Genomic DNA, 21466 nt, shown 5'->3' on the forward strand with positions numbered 1-21466 from the left:
AGACTATTCAAATGCAGACTTTATGGCCTATCTAGATGATTCTGGTGTTAAACATATGAATATGTCGATTGAGTTTACTTCCATTTGAAATGTAGATATCTCACATGAGTAAGAAACAAACACTGAGCCTTTATAAGATCGAAACTTAAACACTGAGCTTCTTGTTTATTCGACATGTATGAAACCCAAACTCAAAACACCGGCAAACAATCAACATCCCTCAAATTGAACGAATGCAAGCTAGCAGGCCAATCACATCAAATTTGATGAAGAAACCGCAGAAGCAAATGAAGAATTATCAAGAATAATAACACATAATTGAATCGCCCATATTGGAAGTCCAAAATCCCAAAAATTAAACGATGAAACCTAGATTACAACGAGAAACGAAAGCCCATTGTGTAGAAGAAACCTGGAGATCAGCGATGGAACCGGAAAGCACATCGTAACAAGGCCAAGGATGTGATTCAAAACAGGCATTCATTCATATGTAATCATGAAAATGAACAATAGAGGGACAACATGGAACACAACCAGAAAGGTGGGGATTACCCCTAATTACAATTGGAAAAGGCAAAACTACAGCCAACAACTATATCTACATCGGTAGAGACTAAGAAAGAGGCCTACAAAAGAAACAACAAAAAGACCCCGTTCCATTACAACATTATTCATCAGTCCTTTTCATCCCATAATTCGAACAGAAGGTACCCTGATCTTCCAAACAGGATCCACCCAATCCACTAGATCCCTCATCCTGCATGTCAAAACCATTGCTGCTGCCACAATTCTCCAAAACAGTTCCACCAGTAGATATCCCAGGCAGTGAAACCATACTCATGGCTGCAATGCTATTTGCAATTACATCAACGTCGCTGGTTCCAGTGTATAGACCACGGCTCCCAGCAACAAGCATATTTCTATTCTCATCTGCATTTGTTAGCATGGCAGGTAATACATCCATCAGCGGTGAGCTACTCTGGGTTGAACCACTTATGAGCAGCCGACGCAGAGTCTCTCTAGCACCCTTCTCCAACATAGAATCAGTTTGAGGAATCAATGGATTCATAAGGTTTGAGTGCAAGGGAGGAATGCCAGTTGAAATAGCGGGGCCAGCACTGACAAGGTACCCTTGACCGGAAGAGCAAATATCCATAACAGGAATGTGAACAATCGGATCACAAATCAAAGGATTGAAGGTTGGGATCTGCTGAGAAGTTGGCCTTGGCAACCGGATGAGTGGGTCTGGAAGAAAGGCTGGGAAATCCAACAAGGGACAATCTGCCAAATTAAGTGGAGGTTTTGCTGTCAACATACAGGAGGGCATACTGGCAGGTAATAAAGAAGAAAGTGGTGGAAGCAAAGCTGATTCAATGGATGAGCCGGAGATTGCAGGAGGTTCTTGTGAGTACTGCAAACCCGATGATCCGGGAGGGCACCAACAATAGTAGGGGGACAAAAGAGGAGTAGCCATGTATGGAATTTGAGATGCAGAGTTCAGGGTTGGTTGGACAGTCAATTTTCCAAGTGACTCCAGAAAACTTGATGAAGATAATGAGCAACTTGCGGCAACTTCTGCACACTTGTCATTTTCAGATTGATTTGAACATGATGCATTGATTGCCACTGGTGAAACGATTGTTGGGTCATCGACCGCTGAAAGATAAATGTCCCCTCGCCTTCTCAACTTTTCCCTGGTTATATTCCTCAGGGACGACAAGGTTCTGGGGAGACCCTCTTTGAAAGAGCTTGACCTTGGACTCAGGCTACCCTGAAACGATGAATTTGCCTTCATTGACTGATTCACACTATGTCGAGAACGCAGCGACTTTGATGATGTTGACGAGAGTTGTCCATCTTGAGCTGTATCAAATAGCTCCATATTGGAGGTATTAACATCAGTATTTGAGGGTGCAGAACTTGATCCGCTTCCAACCACTGTTGATCCCACCAGATAGGCACGAAGGTGAGTTGCAAAGCAACCAAGACGTGACTCGCTGATTCCAGTTAACTCAGCAATAGAGGGCTTCCTCTTGATCAGATCCTTCATCTGTAACACAGGTGAAAAGTCAATTAGCAACCACTTTACCAGACTAATAAGATCAAATGATGTTCAGAAAAGAAATAGCAAGAGAAACAAACACACTAATTTTATGACAACTCAGACAGGTACCATAAAAACAAAAACTGACAAAATGAATATTGTGCATCCATTCATGTTTATAGCTATCTCCACTTTCTAGAAATCAATGAACAGATACTAAACTTCAAAAGAGATGCAAACTTCACGATCCCCATTTTTAACTTCAGCATTTAGCACCAGTATAATATATCAATGGTCAATGCATAAGTGTAAGCCCACAAGCTTATACGTACCTTTGAAATCAATTCAATTCCCAAAAGCTTTGATGTCTCGGAGCACCAAAAGTGAAAAACCCGACCATCTGAGATTTTGATAATGAAAGACCGGCCAGAATTGTCTGCTGGAATCTCATTGACTTCTACGGCAGAGCACTGGGATTTGCTATTTAAGGTGAATAGTCTATCTGTATGGCCATCATCCCCAACAAATGAAAGACGTAGATCGGATGTTGGCAAGACTGTAAGATTCAAATTACCCCTGTGACAACATAAATTTAACAGGAACTTAGCAATAGTAAATGAAGTAAAAAAAGAAAATAAAATAACAAAACAGCACAAACCGCAAACTCTATTAATTCAAAACTTATGCCTTTAAAGTAGTTTCCAATAGAAAGAAAGATAAGCATAAGACTGACTGCATCTTCAAAAAGAACTCCTTCAGAACTTGATCCATTGCCCTCAGACTCGGCTATTGTAGTTTCTATATTTTCTTGTTTCTTTTTCTTTTTCTTTTTTGGGGTGAAGAAAAGACTAAATTCACAACTAATTTCAATAAGGTGAAGTTAAAGGTCTTAGAGACAAAGGTCATAACAATCCTCACTAACTTCTAATTATCCATTCTTTATTTTCATCTTGATTAAAAATTGATATTTAGAGTTGTATAAACCTAGATTTTGAATCTCAAATCCAAAATCACAAAATGAAAACTAAAGAGTATCATCAACAATGGTTGAGCTCCTTCCAGTAAACAGCATAAAGAAAGGTACAATCAATGAACAAAGGTCTTTACTAGTTTCACTGATAATATATTGCGAGACATAATTATAATTATATCAAACAACACCATTTCAGACATATGTTTCTTTTCTGTGGATAAAGAAACAGACATAAAAATAAAGGTAAAAAAAAAAAAATAGTGACTAAAAACCATGTTATGGGAAAAAATTAGTACAACAATGTCTAATTAGGAATAGCTATATGTGAATCAGAAAACAGATTCTGGATTACAGTAGGGAGACAATGAAAATGTCTCAGTCGATTTTGATTTCCATCAAAACGCCAATCATATATTGAAAAAAGCAGCAGCAGGCTATTAACATAGGGGCTTGAAACTACCTTTAGTTCCTCTTAATTCAGAGATCATAATAGAATACGCCCACATTACCTACAAGTCAAAAGATATATTTACTTGGAAGAATGAACATGGTTACCATTAATCAGCACTAAAACATTATGACTTAATATACACCCTATGACATTACATCTGTACACCTACTCAATACTATCAACTAAACGTTTTAGTTGGTATACCCACTAAAGTCATGTTTCACCCACAAGTTAAATTTAGCAGCACTAGTTGATGTTACCACTAGTTAACTAAACCATTATGAAAAACAATGTGAGGATGGCCAGAACATGATTCATTTGCAAAATGTTGATAACTACAAGATAGATTGAAAACAAAGGCAGACCACAGACGATTCAAGAAAAAGTACGCTTCAGGTCATGACTTTCTGCTAAATATTCAAACATGAATGTCCAATTCTTTTCATAACTAATATGGCAATACATCATCAAACTAACCTCCAAAACGTCTTGCCATGTCCGGCTGCAAAAACCACCATGCAGTGCAAGGTGACATCATGATACATTAATGTTCACAACAAACATTAGAATCTACAAATCACACATGGTTAATTTATTTTCTAACTACCCTAAACAATCCGCAATCAGGGATTAGGCATTCCAAAATTTGCTATTATGCTAATCTGGCAAATCTGAAACTCTGATATTGTTGTATTCTAAACAAAAAGACCAAAATTACAGAAGACATTTGACGTAAAGATGGTCTTTTCAGAATGAATACTGCTCAACAAAACATAACAGTTCTGTCTTTTAGATGGTTTAGCTAACTACAATCTTTCAAATTGCATCCAAGATACAATATAATCAACTAGAAATATGCAGTAGTGTTCCAACTTCTAGAGGAATGATCAAATTAATCATAAATACCGCAAACGCACATACAACTAAGAAAAAAGGACCAGGAACTCAATACGGTACAAATCTGAACTTACAGGCACATATTAACATGTTTGATTAACGGCGAAACATCAGAATTAAACCAGCTGCTTGCATGGAATGTCAGAAGCATGACAACCATAACTGTGGCAAAATCCCACTTCAACCATATAGCAGCATCAAAAGGATAACATCATGTTTCTTCAAGTCCTAAATATATATACTACACTAAAGTTGCCATTACAAAGGAAGGGGGCCAAGCGGGGGGAAAAGAAGCACACTCACTAAAGTGAATGTCAATGATACTAACACACTTCAATATATATCTAAATGCACAGACGACTGTCAATCAAACTAACAGACCAAGTTCATTTCTGATTCAACTAAACATGCAAAATAAATAAAATATGGACATCTTACATCATACCAACTACACTCTAAACAAACAAAGACACCAAACAGGAGCACAGAGGGAAATGGATAGTCAATATATACTTACTTTGAATTGGTAGGGCACAACAAAATCCCTTGCTTGTTGATCTTTCCAACACGAACAGAAACAAGTGGTATGCAGAAGCACCTCGCTAGCATTCCAACTTCCGCCGGCTCAAAATGCTGTTTATCAAAGATCATAGGACCATCAGTTTACCAAACCACAAATCAATATAATAAGTCGAATCTCAAAAACTATTCTCCTATTTCGATCAATGTTCAATAAACCTAGCTCAACCAATTCACCAAGCATGCAGCAAATCAAGTTAGCCTACTTGCTACATACAATTTCAAATACATGCCTTAATTTCTATAACTCAATTCTCTTGGATCGCGGTTTGTAGCATATACCTGAGTTAATTGAGCCAGCAACCGACCTTCTGCGGCATCGTTCGAAGCATTCATCTTCAGCAAAGGCTTCAACCTCTCGTCTGCACGACACGCGCCCATAACCTGCATATCAAGCGCTTGAAGCCACTGCAAAACCCGGTCCTCTCTATTGCTCTGCTGGAGCAACAGATCTCCGTCCCCTCCGTCAACCAGTATCCCTGTCAACCGCTCTTCCAGCCCAATCTCACTCCCCGACGACGTCGCTCCATCGCCGGAGCTCCCGACCTCGTTCGCGGCCGACGAGTCCTCGAATTCCTCCGCGTTTGACCGATCGGAAATGCGATCGACGCCGTCGATCTCGTCGGTACCGTGAAAGTCTTCGTTTCTAGGGCCGGTCATAGCTGATAATCGGAAAAAGTTGTTTAAATCGCCGTGGAAAGATTCGAAACCCTAATTAGATGTGATTATTATCGTTTCAAATTTCAAAATCTCAATCGGAAATCGTAGAATTGGAATTGATTTCGGAAAACGGAGATGATTGAATCGCGTGAGGGTGAGGAGAGAGAGGAGGAGTATAGGGAGGATATTAGAGAGAGAAAAAATATCTCCCACAAAAAATATAAACCGAGTCTTGCAAAAATGGAAGGACACGAATGGCGATAGGGAGTCGGTATATAAAATAGTGCTTGGGATTGAGAGGGGACTAGGGCGGACGTGAAGGCCGCCTATAAAATGCGACTCTAATGTCGGTATCAGATCCGGGGCGGGATTGCATAGGCACCACGTCAGAAACTTTTGTGGGACCCGCTTGTGTTCAATCCAGGGAGAACCGACCATGAATTTCGCAAAATGAAAGCGATAGGTGACGAGGTTAAAGATGCTGTTATGAAATATTTTTTATGTTTTTTCGATGTAAAAATATTGTTAGTATTAGTAATGTGGTATATCGGACATATTACGTGGCACAACCTCTAAACTCGATTTTTCTCGTAATATAACTTTTTTCTTCTCATTCTGACACCCAATTTCATATAGCAGCCGGTTAACTATCAGCTTCCTCATCCACAAAGATAAATAAGTTCTAAAGTTGCCATGGTCAAAAGTTCGAGTTTCTAACTTTCTACTGTATTTACATACTCCAGTTCTCGCATCATATTTCTTCCTTTAACTTGATGTGTGGAATGAAATGCATGAGGTATGAGACTAATTTGATTGGTAGTTTGGTACCTAACCTTTGTTTCAGGCCAAACATTGATGTTTTCTTAATGCCAAGGACTTCCCGTTGGCTAATAATAATATATATCGTCTCTGTTATGTGCTTTAATACGTCTTTATTGAAGCCAGAGTGTATTGTTTTCTATTTTTACCTTTTTCTTACCTTGATTGGGGGATAAGGAATCAAGGCAGGAATATTCCGACGCAATTAAACAAAAGAGAGCTTCACAAGAAAGAAAAAGACTGAAGGTTACCTTTTGCCTGAGGAAAGATCTACCATTTAAAAGTATATCTCACCTCGGAGGAAATGGATAACAGAAGGTATACTATAAAAAAGTTCTAAAGCATTTCATACTTGACTCGATCAGCTGGGAAACAAAATATGGTAAATGTTCAAAATTTTCACTCAATTCAGTTTTACACTAAAGTTACCGGTGCAAAAGGCCATATTGTCAATGAGCAACATCTATTAATGAAGTGACAGTATAAGTAGAGCTATTCATGTTCCGACCAGCGTCCCAACAAATGGAGTAGGCAGTAGTTTCCTCTCACTTGCCCTTCTTTGGTTCTTTCTGGTAATCGTCGATCAGCGCTTCAACGTCTTTCCAGAAGAGGCCCTCCACCAAAATTCCGTCCTTGGTGAACCTACGATGTTAAAAAATTAACTGTTTAAGCATGCATGTTCATATAATCCTCTCCTCTGTGCAACGTAAGCTCTACGTCGGTGCATAAAGAAAAGATCATTGTGTGTTTGTGTGTGTGTGTGTGTGTGTGTGTGAGAGAGAGAGAGAGAGAGACCACTTGGTGACACTTTTGGTAAACTGTACTGGTGGATTTGCAGAAATAGATTTGGGGTCTGCACTAGCTATCTCAAGTGTGTACATATCAGAGAATCGTGGAAGTTTGGAAGAGACCACCAATCCAGTGCTTGTGAAGGAATCCTGCAAGAATAACTCACAAGTGAATACAGTTCATAAACATTTCCCCAATTCTAAAACTTCATAGAGCTCCATCATGTGAATGACGAAGTTCCAATCACACTTGTCAAGTATTCTGAACTTATAAAACTTCTAGGAAGAATCATGTTATACATACATGTTGAATTTGACTGTGGCGTGTGCAATTCAACAGCGCTCATGTCTGGGTTTAGTAAATAAATAGTCAACACTAACAAGACGTCAAGACAAAGAAACCGTATACTCATAAAAGTTAAAACCCCACCTAGAGAAAAACGTAGGAAACAGAAATTGGCAACCCATACATAGGAGAAAATTTCTGTAAGTTGCAACTCTATGTGTGCACAAAATTCCAAGGAAGACTGATACCAAAATTCCAACATGTCTTTGTCTTCTAAAACCCCAAAATGTTGTTTCAAAATCATGCTCCTAACAGGGATAAACATGTTCTGTCAACCAGAAATAAGAGCCAAAATCTCCCGATCATTAAGGCAGTAATCTGTCTTGGACACACAACACATGTAACAACACCTAACTACAGTCAGCTCGGCAAACACAAGCTAAAGGGAAACTAAAATCCTTGACGGGCATTTGACTAGAGACATCTCCATATTCCACCTCTACCTCTGAAAGACTTGAGCAATAAAATTTTACTCAGAATACAAGATCTGAGAATAAGGCATACATACTCACCTAGCCACATCTGTGTCCTGACCATTTAACAATTAGTTACAATAAACTTTCATCATTAAATATTTTATCCTTTAAAGTTTGACTACTAGAATAACTGAGACAACTGTAGATCATAGCGCTTACAAATTAAAATTTGATAGCTTTCAGCATCATTTATTAGGTGGTCATGCATGCATATAGCTACAATGTCCCACAGAGCACCCTGAATTAAGTCATCACCCAATTTTCACTCAGCAATCCCAAGCAAACACTATATCATAAATTTAGGTGCTAGAGCCACTCTTTCTGTAACAGAAGCTACATTTTAAATTTCAAGGAAAGGCCTTGAATTGGCTGGACTGTCAGACAAGGGTAATGAGGTGACACTGAATTGGTCATGGACAATGTCACAGGCAGTGCCAATAAACTCAATAATCGGTCTAACAAAATGAAGCTACACCTGAGGAACCAAAAAAAAAAAAGACAATCCTAGCATATCTACTGATGTCATAGTTTATCAAATCAGACCCCTACCAACAAATATACTATGATTGCCTAGTAAAAGTGAGATATTGACGAGAAAACACATAAAAATTCAGTATTCACAAGTAAATTTCAACCTTCAGTTCAGCACTTAGCTACATTTTCAATCCCAAAGAGAAACGCACCTTTGGAGGATAAGTGAAGAGGATGGCATTCTTCTCCTTCACGTATATAATAAGCTGCAATATCCCATTCAACACCACATACTTGCCAGAGTCAAAGATAAAACACATTTTCATCCAACATCAATACACCACTAACCACTATGTGTCTGTGTGTGAATGCTCATGCCGCGAAAAACAAAATCAAATCAATTCTCCATACAATTCAATCGTTTTTCTCATCAACTTAACAGAAATAAGCACAATTAGGTCAAAAAGGATATAAGGCGATGCAGAGGAGGAGAAAGTCTCGGTTCTCCGGGAACTTCTTCTTGTAAAACTGAGCGAAGAGAGCAATCACAATGATAACGGTCCCCATAACCAACCTCAGATTGCTCATCCTCACGTCTTCCACATATCCACGGCTCGTTACGATCTAATTCGAATTGCAGAGAAAAATTAACAACAAAATTGAAAAAGAAAAAAAATTGAAATCAAAGAGATCGAGGGAGAGTGGTGACCTCAGTTACAGACTCGTCGAGGACGTGCTTGATGGAGTGGTGGTCGACGAGGTTGGCCTTCTTAGGGTTTTTGGTGGCCGACTGTGATTTCTTTTCTTCCATGGTTTGGGAGGACTGGGTTTGACGACTTTGTGTCTGAAACTGGTTCAAAATAGAGTGAGAGAGAAAGGGCAAGGTTTTTCAGCTCTCACTATTTTTTCACTATTCTCACCGGAAATGTTAGTCCTACGTGTAGGAAGACTATTGGTTACACAATCAAAATTTATGTGTTCACACTTCACAGCGTTGATTTGCATTTACATGTCTACCCTCCTTATAAACGAAATGTCACACGAGCATTCAACGGTAAAATTGACGGAAATACTATATCACATTCGATGACAGACCAGGTACCCTGTTAGATGAGAAAACACTAGATCAATCGCATTATATGGTGTTTATGGGACGAGCAGCTCTTAAACCCGGGAGTCATTCAAAATTATGGAGAGAAATAACCAATTATTCACATTCACATTACTATTCAGTGTCTGAGAACATTAGAAATGTTTTCTTGGATTTAAGAAAGCCTAATTATTCGCTATTCTCATCACCTCAAATGGATCCCCCCCCCCCCCCCCCCCCCCCAAAATCCCTTAGTGTGTAAGTTATCTGAGTTTGCCGATATGGCGATAATGGCAATACATTTCTAAACAAACATTTGAGCATGCATGCCATGAAAAGATTATGATAATCAAAGAATTGTGTATTGGGGGAAAGGGTGTGACAGAGAATGAGAACACCCCTAAGTGAGGTTTCCATCTATGGAGGCTTTGATTTCGCTTTGTTAGCGAGCATGAACCGAACACCCTTGACGAGTTCTTCCTTGACCATGAACAAAACAGCAGCAGCGAGTACACTTTGTACTATTTTTGTGCTCATCCCTTTGTAGAAACCATAGAACCCTTCATAGCGAATCATCTTTAAAATGGCATCCAGAGTTCCTGAGAGTAGACACAATTATGCATCTTTATCAACAAATATAGAACTTTTGCGACTGAAACAATACATAATCAAAGTTCTGAGGTTTTAGCTTCTCGATGAATTATCCTATTTCAGGTCATGTATTCCTCAATCACCTGCGACTGATCATTAAGATTGGCATACGGCTCTATATCCTCTTAGGTTGTCACACATTGACAGCAATGCACAGAGGACAAGATACAAAAGTTGTGAATGATACTTCTATGATTCAAGGTATAAAATAGTTGAAAGTTCAAACCTTTATAATGATGCCTTTTGTCACCAGTTGTGACCTGTTTCGCTTGAAGTCTCGCCTGCAACAGCAAGGAACACAATAAGAAACTGAAACAACCAGTTGTTACATAAACGAAATCATAACGTACTTCTGAATATACATATAAGGTCAATGCAACCACATCCAAAATAATAGCAAGGTTGTCTCATCCCTTCCTAGACCCACTCCTCCTCACTCTACTCCTATTCTTCAAACTCGATTAACCATTCCTGTCTTTGAGGAACCCTTTTTTATTCACCATTGTCTACCGATTTCCATATTCCAAAACCAACACAAGGGTTGGTACTTCAAGGAATTAAAACAAGCCAAAGGCTTTTCTATTGAAAAGAGCTCAAGAGTTGAAGACAATACAGTCCAGACTACTGAGTCAACTTGAAATGGCTTGACCAACATTTTGCAATTGATAATTATCATAATTCAACTATGCATTGCTTCACAAATACAGATGCATATAAGCTCACGTAATTTACCTTCACGACTAAAAGAGGATATGTCACGACAGTAGCACCTAGTTTTGCCAAAGCACCAAGCAGGAATATCTACGGAAATTAGCCAATATATTAGCTCCAAAGGAAAATTGAAAAACAGTTGAGAGAGATATTACAGAAGGATAGTAATGACGAAAAGTTTAAGATGTAGAAACCTAACCTCTACAGCAGTAATACCATTGTTATTCTTCTTACTCAAGGCACGTCTTTTCTTCAGCTTATTCAACATAGTTTCATACAGCATAAACTGCATGGAAGGATTACTCACCTGTGATCAAAAGCAGGAACTATCAGTTATACTCCCTTAGCATGTATAACAGTCGTACTCCCTTGGTCCTTAGCATGTATACATACCATGATCAATGTTGGAAATACACCTCTCCAGAAACTGAAAAATCCACCTTCATCATAAACTTCTTGTACCTGTATGTGTTCCGTATAGACTCATCAGTAAATCTATACGTCACTCTGCAGAACATAATAAAGAATCTATTGTACCAACCGCATGACTAGTCCCGAAGGGAGGAGGCTCAGCTGCAGCAACAATTGCTTCATCTGGATCAGTTGATAGCATCTGATCAGGCTGGGACTTTGAAGTTTTTCTATGAGTCTGCAGTATGCAACGAGAGAAAGCAATAAATTAATTACATCACATTTTAATACAATAGCGGGAGAGATGCCTAAGCTTCAGTCTGTTGCTCTTTCATGGAAGATTAAGAAAAACTACGTTGAAATTGAAAGTTGAGGCTAATCAATTAGCTCTTTAATATTTACCTGCATGCGTGTAACAACTACCCATATAGGATTTGTCAATAGTACATTCACACACCTACAGAAATAAAATTGTGATAAGATTTTCTGAAAAACTGAAGAATAAAAAAAAGAAACTAATAACATTAATACAAAATTTACAAATCAATATTGAGCCCCAAGGCCCCAACACACTGCTAATACTTTTATCTGCTCCTTGCATTTATGAAAGATTTTTTTATTTTTTATTTTTTTTTTTTATAACAAGAGTTTTTCTATAAGCCAGAGAGCTATTTAAGGAAATGTTTACTTCATAGTCTGGACTATATTAAGAAAGAATAAATGCCATGAGGCCAATAGTCATATGAACAAAGAAAATACCCAGATAAGGCAGCCACCACTAGCGAAGAGAGCATTCCAACAGATCCATCACCAATGCCCAACTTACTACGTTCAAGGGCAGCAACTTCAGCCTTGTTCCTGAATATTTGATAGAAATAATAGTAAACACCCTGTACCAATAAGAATTGCAAATATATAAGAAACCACATGACCAAATCAACCATATATGTAGTTATATGCAATGCAGGTTTGTACAACCTACTTTTGACCTGACATGTAACACTAGGGAGGTTCTGTCTGAGACAAACAGACTCAGAAAGAGCATCCACACTGTTTCGTAGCTAGTTTTTATCAAGTATGTTACAGAGCCCTGTTCCACTTTGTAATTCAGAGGGTTCAACACTCTAATAAAATACCTCGGGTTGTCTCCTCTGTTTACAGAGACCTCAATGTTTAAAGAAGTGTGCAGCTATTAAGAGATGATTATTATTATTATTATTTACCAAGCTATGTATGAGCATACAAATGTAGTATTCTCAGTTTTAGGGTCGGCAGCAGTTAGCTAACAATCTAGCATGTATCTCAAAATGATGAGGTATCCATAGTAGTTGGCAAAACCTCATGAATCAACCCCAAGCTTCTTTGGGAGCTAAACAACAGATCCTGTAGGCATAGATAAGGTAGCCAACAAAACAGGCAATTCCTGGATGACATAAGTAATTAAGGGCATGATAACTCCAAGATGTCTGACTTATGCGATATGGGTAAGGTAGGCTTATCCAAAGTTAAAAATACTCTTGCCAGTGATAACACTAGCTTGCTCACTAGCCATAACTAGTAAAATTGTCTCTATCGATGCATAAGGGTGCCAATAATACAGAACAGAACAGACATAGTAACCAATGCTGTCCTCAAATTTTTTTCTTTCAGGTTCTGACCTATTAGGGAATACAAGTCATGCGGTTGTATAACAAACATCAGTGCACTGAAAATTGTAGCATTTGAATTCAAAGCTTTCTGTTCTTTTACATCAAGTTATCACCTACTAAACATAATTTCGAACTTCAGGCACTACTCGAACACACATAGAATTCGCTCATAAGCTATTACGCTCCTACTTTTTAACCTTTGTAACAAGGATGAAATTACTATCAGTAAAAGTAAAACAATCCCAGCAAAGAGCTAAGCTCTGCTCACCTGAGATGCTGCTGTTCCCACCAACGACGGCGTCAAACCTCCGTACAACCGTTCCCATCCTTCATTCTTTATAACCTGCAACATCAACCAAATAAAATCATACACAGTCCATTTTCTCAGCAACCAAGTCTATATAGAAGTGCACGAAAAAAGAAGCCGAAATTTAACGAAATTCAAACCTGGCCTATTTGTTCAACGGTTCCGAGCTTCCTCTTCTCCTTTTTCAGATCACGTTCCGTTTGCTGACGAGTGTTCACCTACAGATCACGGCCAAAGCTTATTTAAACCAAAAAGCTCAGGAAAAATTGATTACGAAATATAACTGATAGAATAGTCCTTACAGTCTGGAGTGGATATGTGATTAGCTGGGCGATGATCCCTCCGCCGGCGCCGGCGAGGCCATTGATCACGGCGTCCGACATATTTTCAGGAGAAAATGAACGGAAGTTTGTTATTTTCCGGCCATCAAAGGATCAAAGAGATCTGAACTTTTGGGAGAAGACTATCTCGGACTTTGGCCTTATCGAACCTAACCAACTGATGCAGTCATGCTTTATGGCACTCGCTATCAGTAAGGGTCATTATCCGTGGTGCCTTTGTTGTTCCGTTCAAGAAAGTTGGTAGGCCATTTTGCTTGAATGACGAATTTACCCTTCCTCTATCCTCGTATTTAATAAAAAATAGTTTTTCTCTTTTCTCTTTTCTAAGTCAGTGGCATAGCCTCTCATCGTTAGAGATTTTTATTTTAAAAATGGAGCCCTATATCAGCTCCAACTCAGCACATGACGTCACATTTGAAAGAGAATTTGAAATTTTGGAGGCACCTGATGCAATTTGAAAGCGCATGGATAATTGTAATTAAAAAAAATTATGAACCAAACTGATTTTTCGACCTAAACTCTGAAGGAGTAAACTTAAGTTACATGCACTAATTCCGTGAATGATGGGCCTAAATACTCTATCACAAGGTCAATCTAACTCGAAATCAAATCCATTGAAATCTGATAACTGAGCCCAAGTTTTAAGCCCATAGTCTTAATAGTAAGTACTAGGTTCATCATCACCGATGTTGATGCTCACTTTTTCAATGGTCTTCCAAGTCCAGAGGTAGATATATAGGATCGATGAGTGAAGAATTCAGATAACTAGTTGGTTTAGCATGTTATTGGCGTATTGAGTAAGGCAATGAATTAAGCAAAATCATCAATCAGTTTATTCTTCTTTCAGAGAGGTTCTGAAAAGCTAAACTAGCATACTGTCCCTTCGGGGACATCTGATAAAATTGGAACGATACAGAGAAGACTCCTGCGCAAGGATGACACGCATAAATCGAAACTAGCATACATTATACACAAAACCCACCAAAAATGCGTATATTTAGCTACTCTTTACATGTGCTAAATTTGACATGTTCACTGGAACTGGAAACTTTCTAACTTATGTTCCTCTCATGTACAAGCAGCTAGCTAGAGCTTAGCAGTTTCAAGGGATGTTTTAATTTCCAAATCCTTGTTTTCTGAGCTTGTTGCTGACTTCAAGAAATTCTCAATGTCTTTCGAATCCGAAGAGGTTCCCTTTATTAGATGGAACCACTTTTTGCGTGGTTTGTTTGGGCTTCTGTCGCTGATGGCAATTGCAATGTCATTGGGGAAGAGGTCTTGGAGCACAAAGGCATGCAAGACGGTTGTTATGAAGAGAGCAGTGACCGTGAGCGTGGCAATGATGGAGAGTATGACAGCCAAAGCTTGAGTTGCTACAGTCGTTACTTCATTCGAGTACCTGATGGTTGTAATGGCAGCACCAGTCATTGGGAAAGTGTATGCCCACCATGCCAACGAGAACCTATTTGAATCGATGTTAGAAGCTAATTTGTTGTACGAACTACTGATGGAAAATTTCTTTCAGTACTTCAAAATAATGAAATTGATGAGTGATATCTTACTTGAATCCTCGGAAAAAATTGATCCGGACTGCCTGTACGGCAGAGAAAAAGGATAGACAAAAAAGTTAGGACCGGAATACTAGTCATGATGACTTAACAAAGTGAAGGATAAAATTTCTATGAAAATCTCATCATGCCACATAATCAAGCATGTTTGATAACAATGATAGGTGCAACTTAATTGATGACGGTTATATGTACTTGCCAGTGAGAGATAAAGGAACATGGAAATGAAGTAACCAATCCGCGAGCCATAATCAAAGGAGCCTTGGAGTCTTGCCCAAGCCATGGAAGCTACGCTAGGTGCAGCAACAAACAGAAAGAACACAGGATGGAGCTCCTTTGGGATTACTGTCTCATTTGTTGGAAGTCTCTGGTAGAGTGTTACAAATAAGACCATATAGTGAGCCATCCCAACAGCGAAAAAGAATATTGGTCCTTCTTTTAGTCCCATCGAAGCACCTAGCAGAGCCCCAACAAAGTTGCCAGCAATGGAGAGATGGTTAACAGGATTGGCTACTTTTGAAAGCCGGCGTTGCCCTCCTGACATCCACTGTCCATAGATTTTAAGCTCAAGACATAAAAATGGGGTCATGAGGATGTAACAAAGAGCTGGATGGAGGTTGCTAGAAATGGAAGGTGGCAGTGGCACTCCTAGAGCTAAGAATAAGAGGGCTATAAATGGGGCAAAGAAGAAGTTGATTCGAATTGGGTGGTAATACTCGCGACGAACTGCTTCAAAGTAAAAGATGATTTTAAGGAGGTAGGTGCAAGCAACACCAACTAATGTAGCAACAGCAATGCACCACAGAACCAAATTTGTTGTTAAGTTCAAGTGGAGAAATTTCGTGGATGCCGAGGTGGGTAGGGTTTTCCACAAAATAGCTTAGCTGCTGACCCCAAGGCAGATGCTAAATGAAGAAATGGGATACCGGAGAAGAAATGGCCACTGCTTGTCTTCTGGAAGCATTATTTCCTCTGAAGCCTGTTTAGTTTAATACCAAAATCATTTTATCATTTCTAAGATATTATACAATTGCAACTGCGAATACTGAATAAAGAACATAGAGAGCATGAATTACCCTAAGAGTGTCCAACTCAGGCCCTTCCAATGCATCAAAGTAACGTCCTGCAGGTAAAGGGTCAATTTGATCTGTACTTTGACCAAAAGCATACGCATTCTCTGGTTGATCACTTTTTCGCGGTGTCTTTCCCCGTAGTAGTGATATCTGCCTTTCAAGTTTCCCAGACCAAGTCTTGAAATTGTCAAACCTATTATCTCTCAGCCTTTTAATACTTGGATGATAAGGGAAATGTCCAGTGTGCATTTCCTGATCTTCAAATGTAGAGCCTTTTGGCAAGGGTTGAGAGTGAAACTTTGCTGCTTCCGGAAGTTTGCGGCTACTACCACTCTTAGTTGCAGCAGAAGAAGAATCTGGAATTCCAGTGTTGAAAATTGTTTCAGGACTGAAGAAAACTCCTTTTATTTTCTCTAAATGAACTCCCATGGGTGATGGCGGCATACTAATAGAAACAGAGTGCGTCCTTTGATGAATTGGTTGTTCATCTTTATCAACTGCGCTTTCTAAAGTAGCTATCTCAATTTCCTGGCATAACAGTGCAAACAGAGTTACTATATGCACAACCATATAAACTTTTCTTTTCCTTCTCACTGAATATTCCTATCAATGACAAAACAAACATGATACGAAATTCCTTTTCGTAGACCTCACTCTTTAAGACAAACTTACCCTAGCTGATGGCTGATTCTTGTCACTGAGAACGGTATGCTCCTCAACATTATCGAAACCAACCACTTCATTTGAGGATATGTATTTGATGAGAGATGGAATTTGAATGGAAACCTGTTCTTCATAATCCATATTTCGCTGTTTTCAGTCCCAAAGAGTTTGCAGCTGAAACGTGATCAAGTACAGTTTCCACTTCGTCTTCTTCGTTTCTCAGAGAAAACTGTTTCTCCGAACAAAATGGAGTCATGCCCTACCATAAAGAACATCCTCCTCCTAGATTCTGAAGGAAAACGTATAGCTGTCAAGTATTATTCAGAGGACTGGCCAATGAATAGTGCAAAAGAAGCTTTTGAGAAAACCGTTTTCACTAAAACTCAAAAGACAAATGCGCGGACAGAAGCTGAGATAGCAATGTTTGAGAACAGCATAGTAGTTTACAAGTTTGTTCAAGACCTTCACTTTTTTGTTACCGGGGGTGATAATGAAAATGAGCTCATTTTAGCCACAGTTCTTCAGGGATTTTTTGATGCAGTTGGAATTCTCCTCAGAGGCAATGTGGACAAAAAGGAGGCACTTGAGAATTTGGACCTCATTCTACTATGCCTTGATGAAATTGTTGATGGCGGCATTGTTCTTGAGACCGATTCAAATGTTATAGCAAGTAAGGTTGCGAGTCATAGTATTGATTCTGGAGCTCCGTTATCTGAGCAGACAATAGGCCAAGCACTTGCTACTGCACGTGAACATTTTGCAAGATCTCTTCTTAAGTGAGTGGATGAAAGGAGAAGCCTGGAAAGAACATCAGTCTAATATTTTCTTATCCATTAGGTGTACTGGCTTATAGTATCGCATTTGCTAAAATTGTGTACTGTCAGAATTTATCACTTCCTGCTGAATTCATCTCCTCTTATAGAACTCAAACGATTTAGACATCAAAAAAAAAAAAAAACCATTCAACTTCTATGATAGATGGTAAATCACTGAAATTTCTAGTATAGGAAATTTTTCAAGCTTACAACCAGTTGTCTCATACTATATATCCAGCAAGAAACCAGACTTGGTAATTTTCTAGTGATTCCATATATAGAGCTAGTAATATATTTTCTGTTCTTTTTCATTTAAAGTTACTGATACTAGCATCTAGAGATTTTACATGTCTTACGAACTGCAATGTGTATTTGATCATTTGGGATGTCAGTCATGTCACTGTGACATAGGCCTTGCATCACAAGTTCACAACTAACCAATAATAATCTACACCACAGGATCAATTGGCAACCAATATATTTCACTGACATGATGATCATAAAGAATTCTGTGTACGCAGAACTCACAATTTATAACCAGATAATGCTGAATCAAAAGAAAAAGAAGGCTAACCTCGAAAGAAGATGGATAATATTGGAAGCAAATCTAGGCAATCAACACTTGGGCAGATAAACATAACCAGGTTCAACTAGTTAGCTTATTGCATGTGTCTGCTTCTTTCTCAAGCAGATGAGTACTATTAAAGAAGATGCAGATAAAGACCATATATTTATAGACATTGCAGAAGAACAAAGGAGCACAAGTAGCACACGTCTTTCAGCTACGTACATGAAGCCGGTAGCAGCTGTATTCTAATTTAGACTACTAATTACTTGAAGTCATTATCAGCTGTACTTCATCTTTGATAGCGACACGGCTGCTTAAATTACTTGAGAATTAATACACTCTTTTTGCTTAAGACAACCACATTTTGGCTGTTGCAATCAGAGACAGGCTTGAAATGAACTGTCATGCTTTGATGATCACAACCTTTAGGTTTGACCACATAGGCGATTGCAAGGTCTACCTTTCAGTTAGGTAGCAAGTAGCTTTAAACACGGAAACAAGACAAAGCTATGGGACAATAATTATCTAGAAACTAAAACTAACCAAGAGCACTTTGTCGGAGTTAGAAATTTGTCAATATGAGAATATGATGCACAAATAAAGAAAACTAGACGTGCCTAAATTTTTCTTAGATCATGAAATATCTTTTTGAGACATTTCGTCTAACACCTATGCCTTAAGATAAGTACCAATATTTTACGTGTATAGGTCTCGATACAAGACAGACGAGTGTGATGAGGATATATAGGTAGTATTCTAATCGATACAAGACAGACGAGTGTGATTTAAATGTTACATGAGGATGTCTAGGGAATATTCTAATCGATACAAGAGAGATGAGTGTGATTTTAATGTTACATGAGGATCGATGCATAGGTAGTATTCTAATTGATACAAGACAGATGAGTTTGATTTAAATGTTACATGAAGATCCGAGGGTGAGGGTAAGGAGGACTGATTCTTCCCGCAGTATTCTAATCGATACAAGATAGATGAGTGCGATCTGAATGTTACATCAGGGTTTCAATATTTCTATTTGAAATATACTCAAATGTATTAAAATAGCCATGTAGACATGTAGTCCCAGGTATATTGGTGATCTACCGCAACTTAATGCATAGTTTAACATGAGAAATTAATTTAAGAAGTTCATACCCCATCGGACTTGGGACATCTTCAATTTCATTGAGTAAACACCATCAATTTTTCAACTGAAAGCAAAATGACAAAATGTGAGGAGACAGCATATACAAGGCATATACTGCAAATTCAGCAAAAAATAGGGACCGTACACATCGATTTACAGCTACAAGGTCAACTATGCTATAATAAGGGAACTATGAGTATTTTATATATAACCCTAAATTATTGCTCAGAAGATGGTTGCAAATGAAATTCAAAAACTATTGTCATTTAAAACTTGGAGAGATCGATACATAAGCAACAATTTGTTATTTGTTGTCACTATACTAAATGCTTTGAACGTGTATGCTACCTGTTGGATGAAATGTCTAGAAGGAATGTAGTGTCCTTTATCTCGGAGGGGGATAATCTTTGATCATTTCAGATATAGATGCCGGGGAGTGCCCGGCCGAATGACAGAAAGAAGTTACACTCTCAAGTCTCAACTTCTGTTCTTGTGTCATGCTCCATTATGGGAGAGTTCGATCAGAGGACTCGCTAGGTACACAGGCTTGGATTTGAGTCAAGACGATTTCTTGGCATGAAAGGAATGTCTTTCATGATTGCACTGAAGAGGCTTGCAAGACTTTTAATTACCAAATAGTATCTAATATTTTTCTTCTTTGAACTACTCATTGTACATAATGTTGAGGAGTTCAAATTTTCCCCAACCAACCTCTGATTCATGTATCAAACCGTAACTTTAACATGACCATAACTTGCATATGTGGGTGTCAGATTCCCCAATGGATTAACCAATTTGTGTTCTAAGCAGAGTACTATAACCTAAGCATAACAATCAAGATTTACAGAATGCATGACTGCAGTTCAAATATCGACCCAAATAAAAGTTACAAAGAAAATTTCCTGGGAATGTAAAACAAATGACAAGATCCTGACCACTATGCTTCTAAGAAAGTAAAAACGAAAATCTGAAAATCCAATAAGCAAGGCCCGACTACTTGAGAATTTGATGCACCATTACATGAACTATGATAATGACAAGATAAGTACATATTGAAATTTGCAACTACCGAGTTTAGACTAGGGCAAGAGTCTTCGTATAATAATAAGCATCCCATCTTGTTGATGACAGTCTTACAGGTCCCATCTCTGATATTATTAGAGATCAGCTTATCCGAAATGCGCAGAAACATGCATAAATCATCCTCAGCAGTTTCATTTTCCTCTCTAGCAACAAATACGACTGCAAATCTAGAATAGGCCAAGTTCTCAAGATTGACCTTGTACTTAACAAACCAGCCAGAGTACGCAGTGTTGAAGTAGTCAGAGTCTTGCTGAGGAAGTTAGCACGATTCTAGGGTTGGTTTGTTGTTTCTGTTAATAAGCCCTATTCAACAGGGTCATCTAGTTTGTTTGATTCAGTCTTTAGCTAGTAAGCCACGTCTCTAGGAGTGTAAAACGTGGTTTGTTATATTTCCCATTCCAGTACTTTTGTAAGGCTATTTAAGCCCATGATTGCATTGAATTGAATAAGACATTTTCTCCAGAGAAGTTGTGTGTGTGTGTGATACTCTTAGAGTTTAGGTCTTCACAATTTGGTATCAAAGCCCCACTCAGGGGCCTGATTTTGGTACGAGAAAGGAGAGTGAGAAGAAAAGAGAGACGTGGGGTTCAGATAGAGTTTTGGGATGTCAACTTCATCTCAAGACAAATTCCTTCAAGCCAGCATTCCTAGATTCGATGGTCACTACGACCATTGGTCTATGATGATGGAAAACTTCTTGAGGTCGAAAGAGTACTGGACTCTTGTGGAGGAAGGACTTCCGGTGTTGCCACGTGGAGGAGCAGCGGCTGCGACTGAGGCACAGCGCAAGGCAGTAGAAGATGCAAAACTTAAGGATTTGAAGATCAAGAACTTTCTCTTTCAAGCAATTGATCGAGAAATTATGGAGACAATCCTGGACAGAAG

The 21466-nt window shown here is 38.6% G+C and overlaps 4 protein-coding genes and 2 pseudogenes across 4 annotated transcripts; 2 read left to right on the forward strand and 4 right to left on the reverse strand.

Annotated features, from left to right (window-relative positions):
• Positions 1-463: 463 nt before the first annotated feature.
• On the reverse strand, positions 464-5872 carry LOC133717381 (uncharacterized). The gene is made up of 4 exons (XM_062144085.1): positions 5227-5872; positions 4883-4998; positions 2377-2620; positions 464-2050 (listed from the first exon to the last, which is right to left on the reverse strand). Exons 1-4 carry the CDS (start codon positions 5602-5604, stop codon positions 668-670), a joined length of 2121 nt encoding a protein of 706 aa, XP_062000069.1. The 5' UTR covers positions 5605-5872; the 3' UTR covers positions 464-667.
• An 872-nt stretch (positions 5873-6744) lies between these two features.
• LOC133715060 (signal peptidase complex subunit 2) lies at positions 6745-9514 on the reverse strand. The gene is made up of 5 exons (XM_062141374.1): positions 9214-9514; positions 8977-9128; positions 8717-8798; positions 7219-7361; positions 6745-7065 (listed from the first exon to the last, which is right to left on the reverse strand). Exons 1-5 carry the CDS (start codon positions 9313-9315, stop codon positions 6969-6971), a joined length of 576 nt encoding a protein of 191 aa, XP_061997358.1. The 5' UTR covers positions 9316-9514; the 3' UTR covers positions 6745-6968.
• Positions 9515-9876: 362 nt separating this feature from the next.
• On the reverse strand, positions 9877-13858 carry LOC133715059 (peroxisomal nicotinamide adenine dinucleotide carrier). Its single transcript, XM_062141373.1, has 11 exons — positions 13626-13858; positions 13464-13541; positions 13285-13359; positions 12127-12257; positions 11770-11824; positions 11498-11605; positions 11350-11418; positions 11156-11263; positions 10978-11046; positions 10472-10526; positions 9877-10193 (listed from the first exon to the last, which is right to left on the reverse strand). Exons 1-11 carry the CDS (start codon positions 13704-13706, stop codon positions 10012-10014), a joined length of 1011 nt encoding a protein of 336 aa, XP_061997357.1. The 5' UTR covers positions 13707-13858; the 3' UTR covers positions 9877-10011.
• Positions 13859-14541: 683 nt separating this feature from the next.
• Positions 14542-14634, forward strand: LOC133719079 (U6 spliceosomal RNA; annotated as a pseudogene).
• LOC133715585 (S-type anion channel SLAH2-like) lies at positions 14599-18569 on the reverse strand (annotated as a pseudogene).
• Positions 17134-18127, forward strand: LOC133715586 (coatomer subunit zeta-2-like). The gene has a single exon (XM_062142123.1). It carries the CDS (start codon positions 17215-17217, stop codon positions 17746-17748), a length of 534 nt encoding a protein of 177 aa, XP_061998107.1. The 5' UTR covers positions 17134-17214; the 3' UTR covers positions 17749-18127.
• Positions 18570-21466: the final 2897 nt, after the last annotated feature.

This window comes from Rosa rugosa, chromosome 6, assembly GCF_958449725.1.
Source record: "Rosa rugosa chromosome 6, drRosRugo1.1, whole genome shotgun sequence".
Taxonomy (NCBI): Eukaryota; Viridiplantae; Streptophyta; class Magnoliopsida; order Rosales; family Rosaceae; genus Rosa; species Rosa rugosa.

Coding starts and splice junctions, on each gene's coding strand:
- LOC133717381 (XM_062144085.1), bottom strand. CDS start 5,604: ATGACCGGCCCTAGAAACGAAGACTTTCACGGTACCGACGAGATCGAC. Junction 4,999..5,226: donor TGCTGGCTCAATTAACTCAG/GTATATGCTACA, acceptor TTTGATAAACAG/CATTTTGAGCCGGCGGAAGT. Junction 2,051..2,376: donor GAATTGAATTGATTTCAAAG/GTACGTATAAGC, acceptor CCTGTGTTACAG/ATGAAGGATCTGATCAAGAG.
- LOC133715059 (XM_062141373.1), bottom strand. CDS start 13,706: ATGTCGGACGCCGTGATCAATGGCCTCGCCGGCGCCGGCGGAGGGATC. Junction 11,825..12,126: donor GTGGTGGCTGCCTTATCTGG/GTATTTTCTTTG, acceptor TTATTTCTGTAG/GTGTGTGAATGTACTATTGA. Junction 10,527..10,977: donor ATCCTCTTTTAGTCGTGAAG/GTAAATTACGTG, acceptor TTGCTGTTGCAG/GCGAGACTTCAAGCGAAACA.
- LOC133715586 (XM_062142123.1), top strand. CDS start 17,215: ATGGAGTCATGCCCTACCATAAAGAACATCCTCCTCCTAGATTCTGAA.
- LOC133715060 (XM_062141374.1), bottom strand. CDS start 9,315: ATGGAAGAAAAGAAATCACAGTCGGCCACCAAAAACCCTAAGAAGGCC. Junction 9,129..9,213: donor TCGACGAGTCTGTAACTGAG/GTCACCACTCTC, acceptor AATTCGAATTAG/ATCGTAACGAGCCGTGGATA. Junction 8,799..8,976: donor CTCCTCCTCTGCATCGCCTT/ATATCCTTTTTG, acceptor TGACTCTGGCAA/GTATGTGGTGTTGAATGGGA.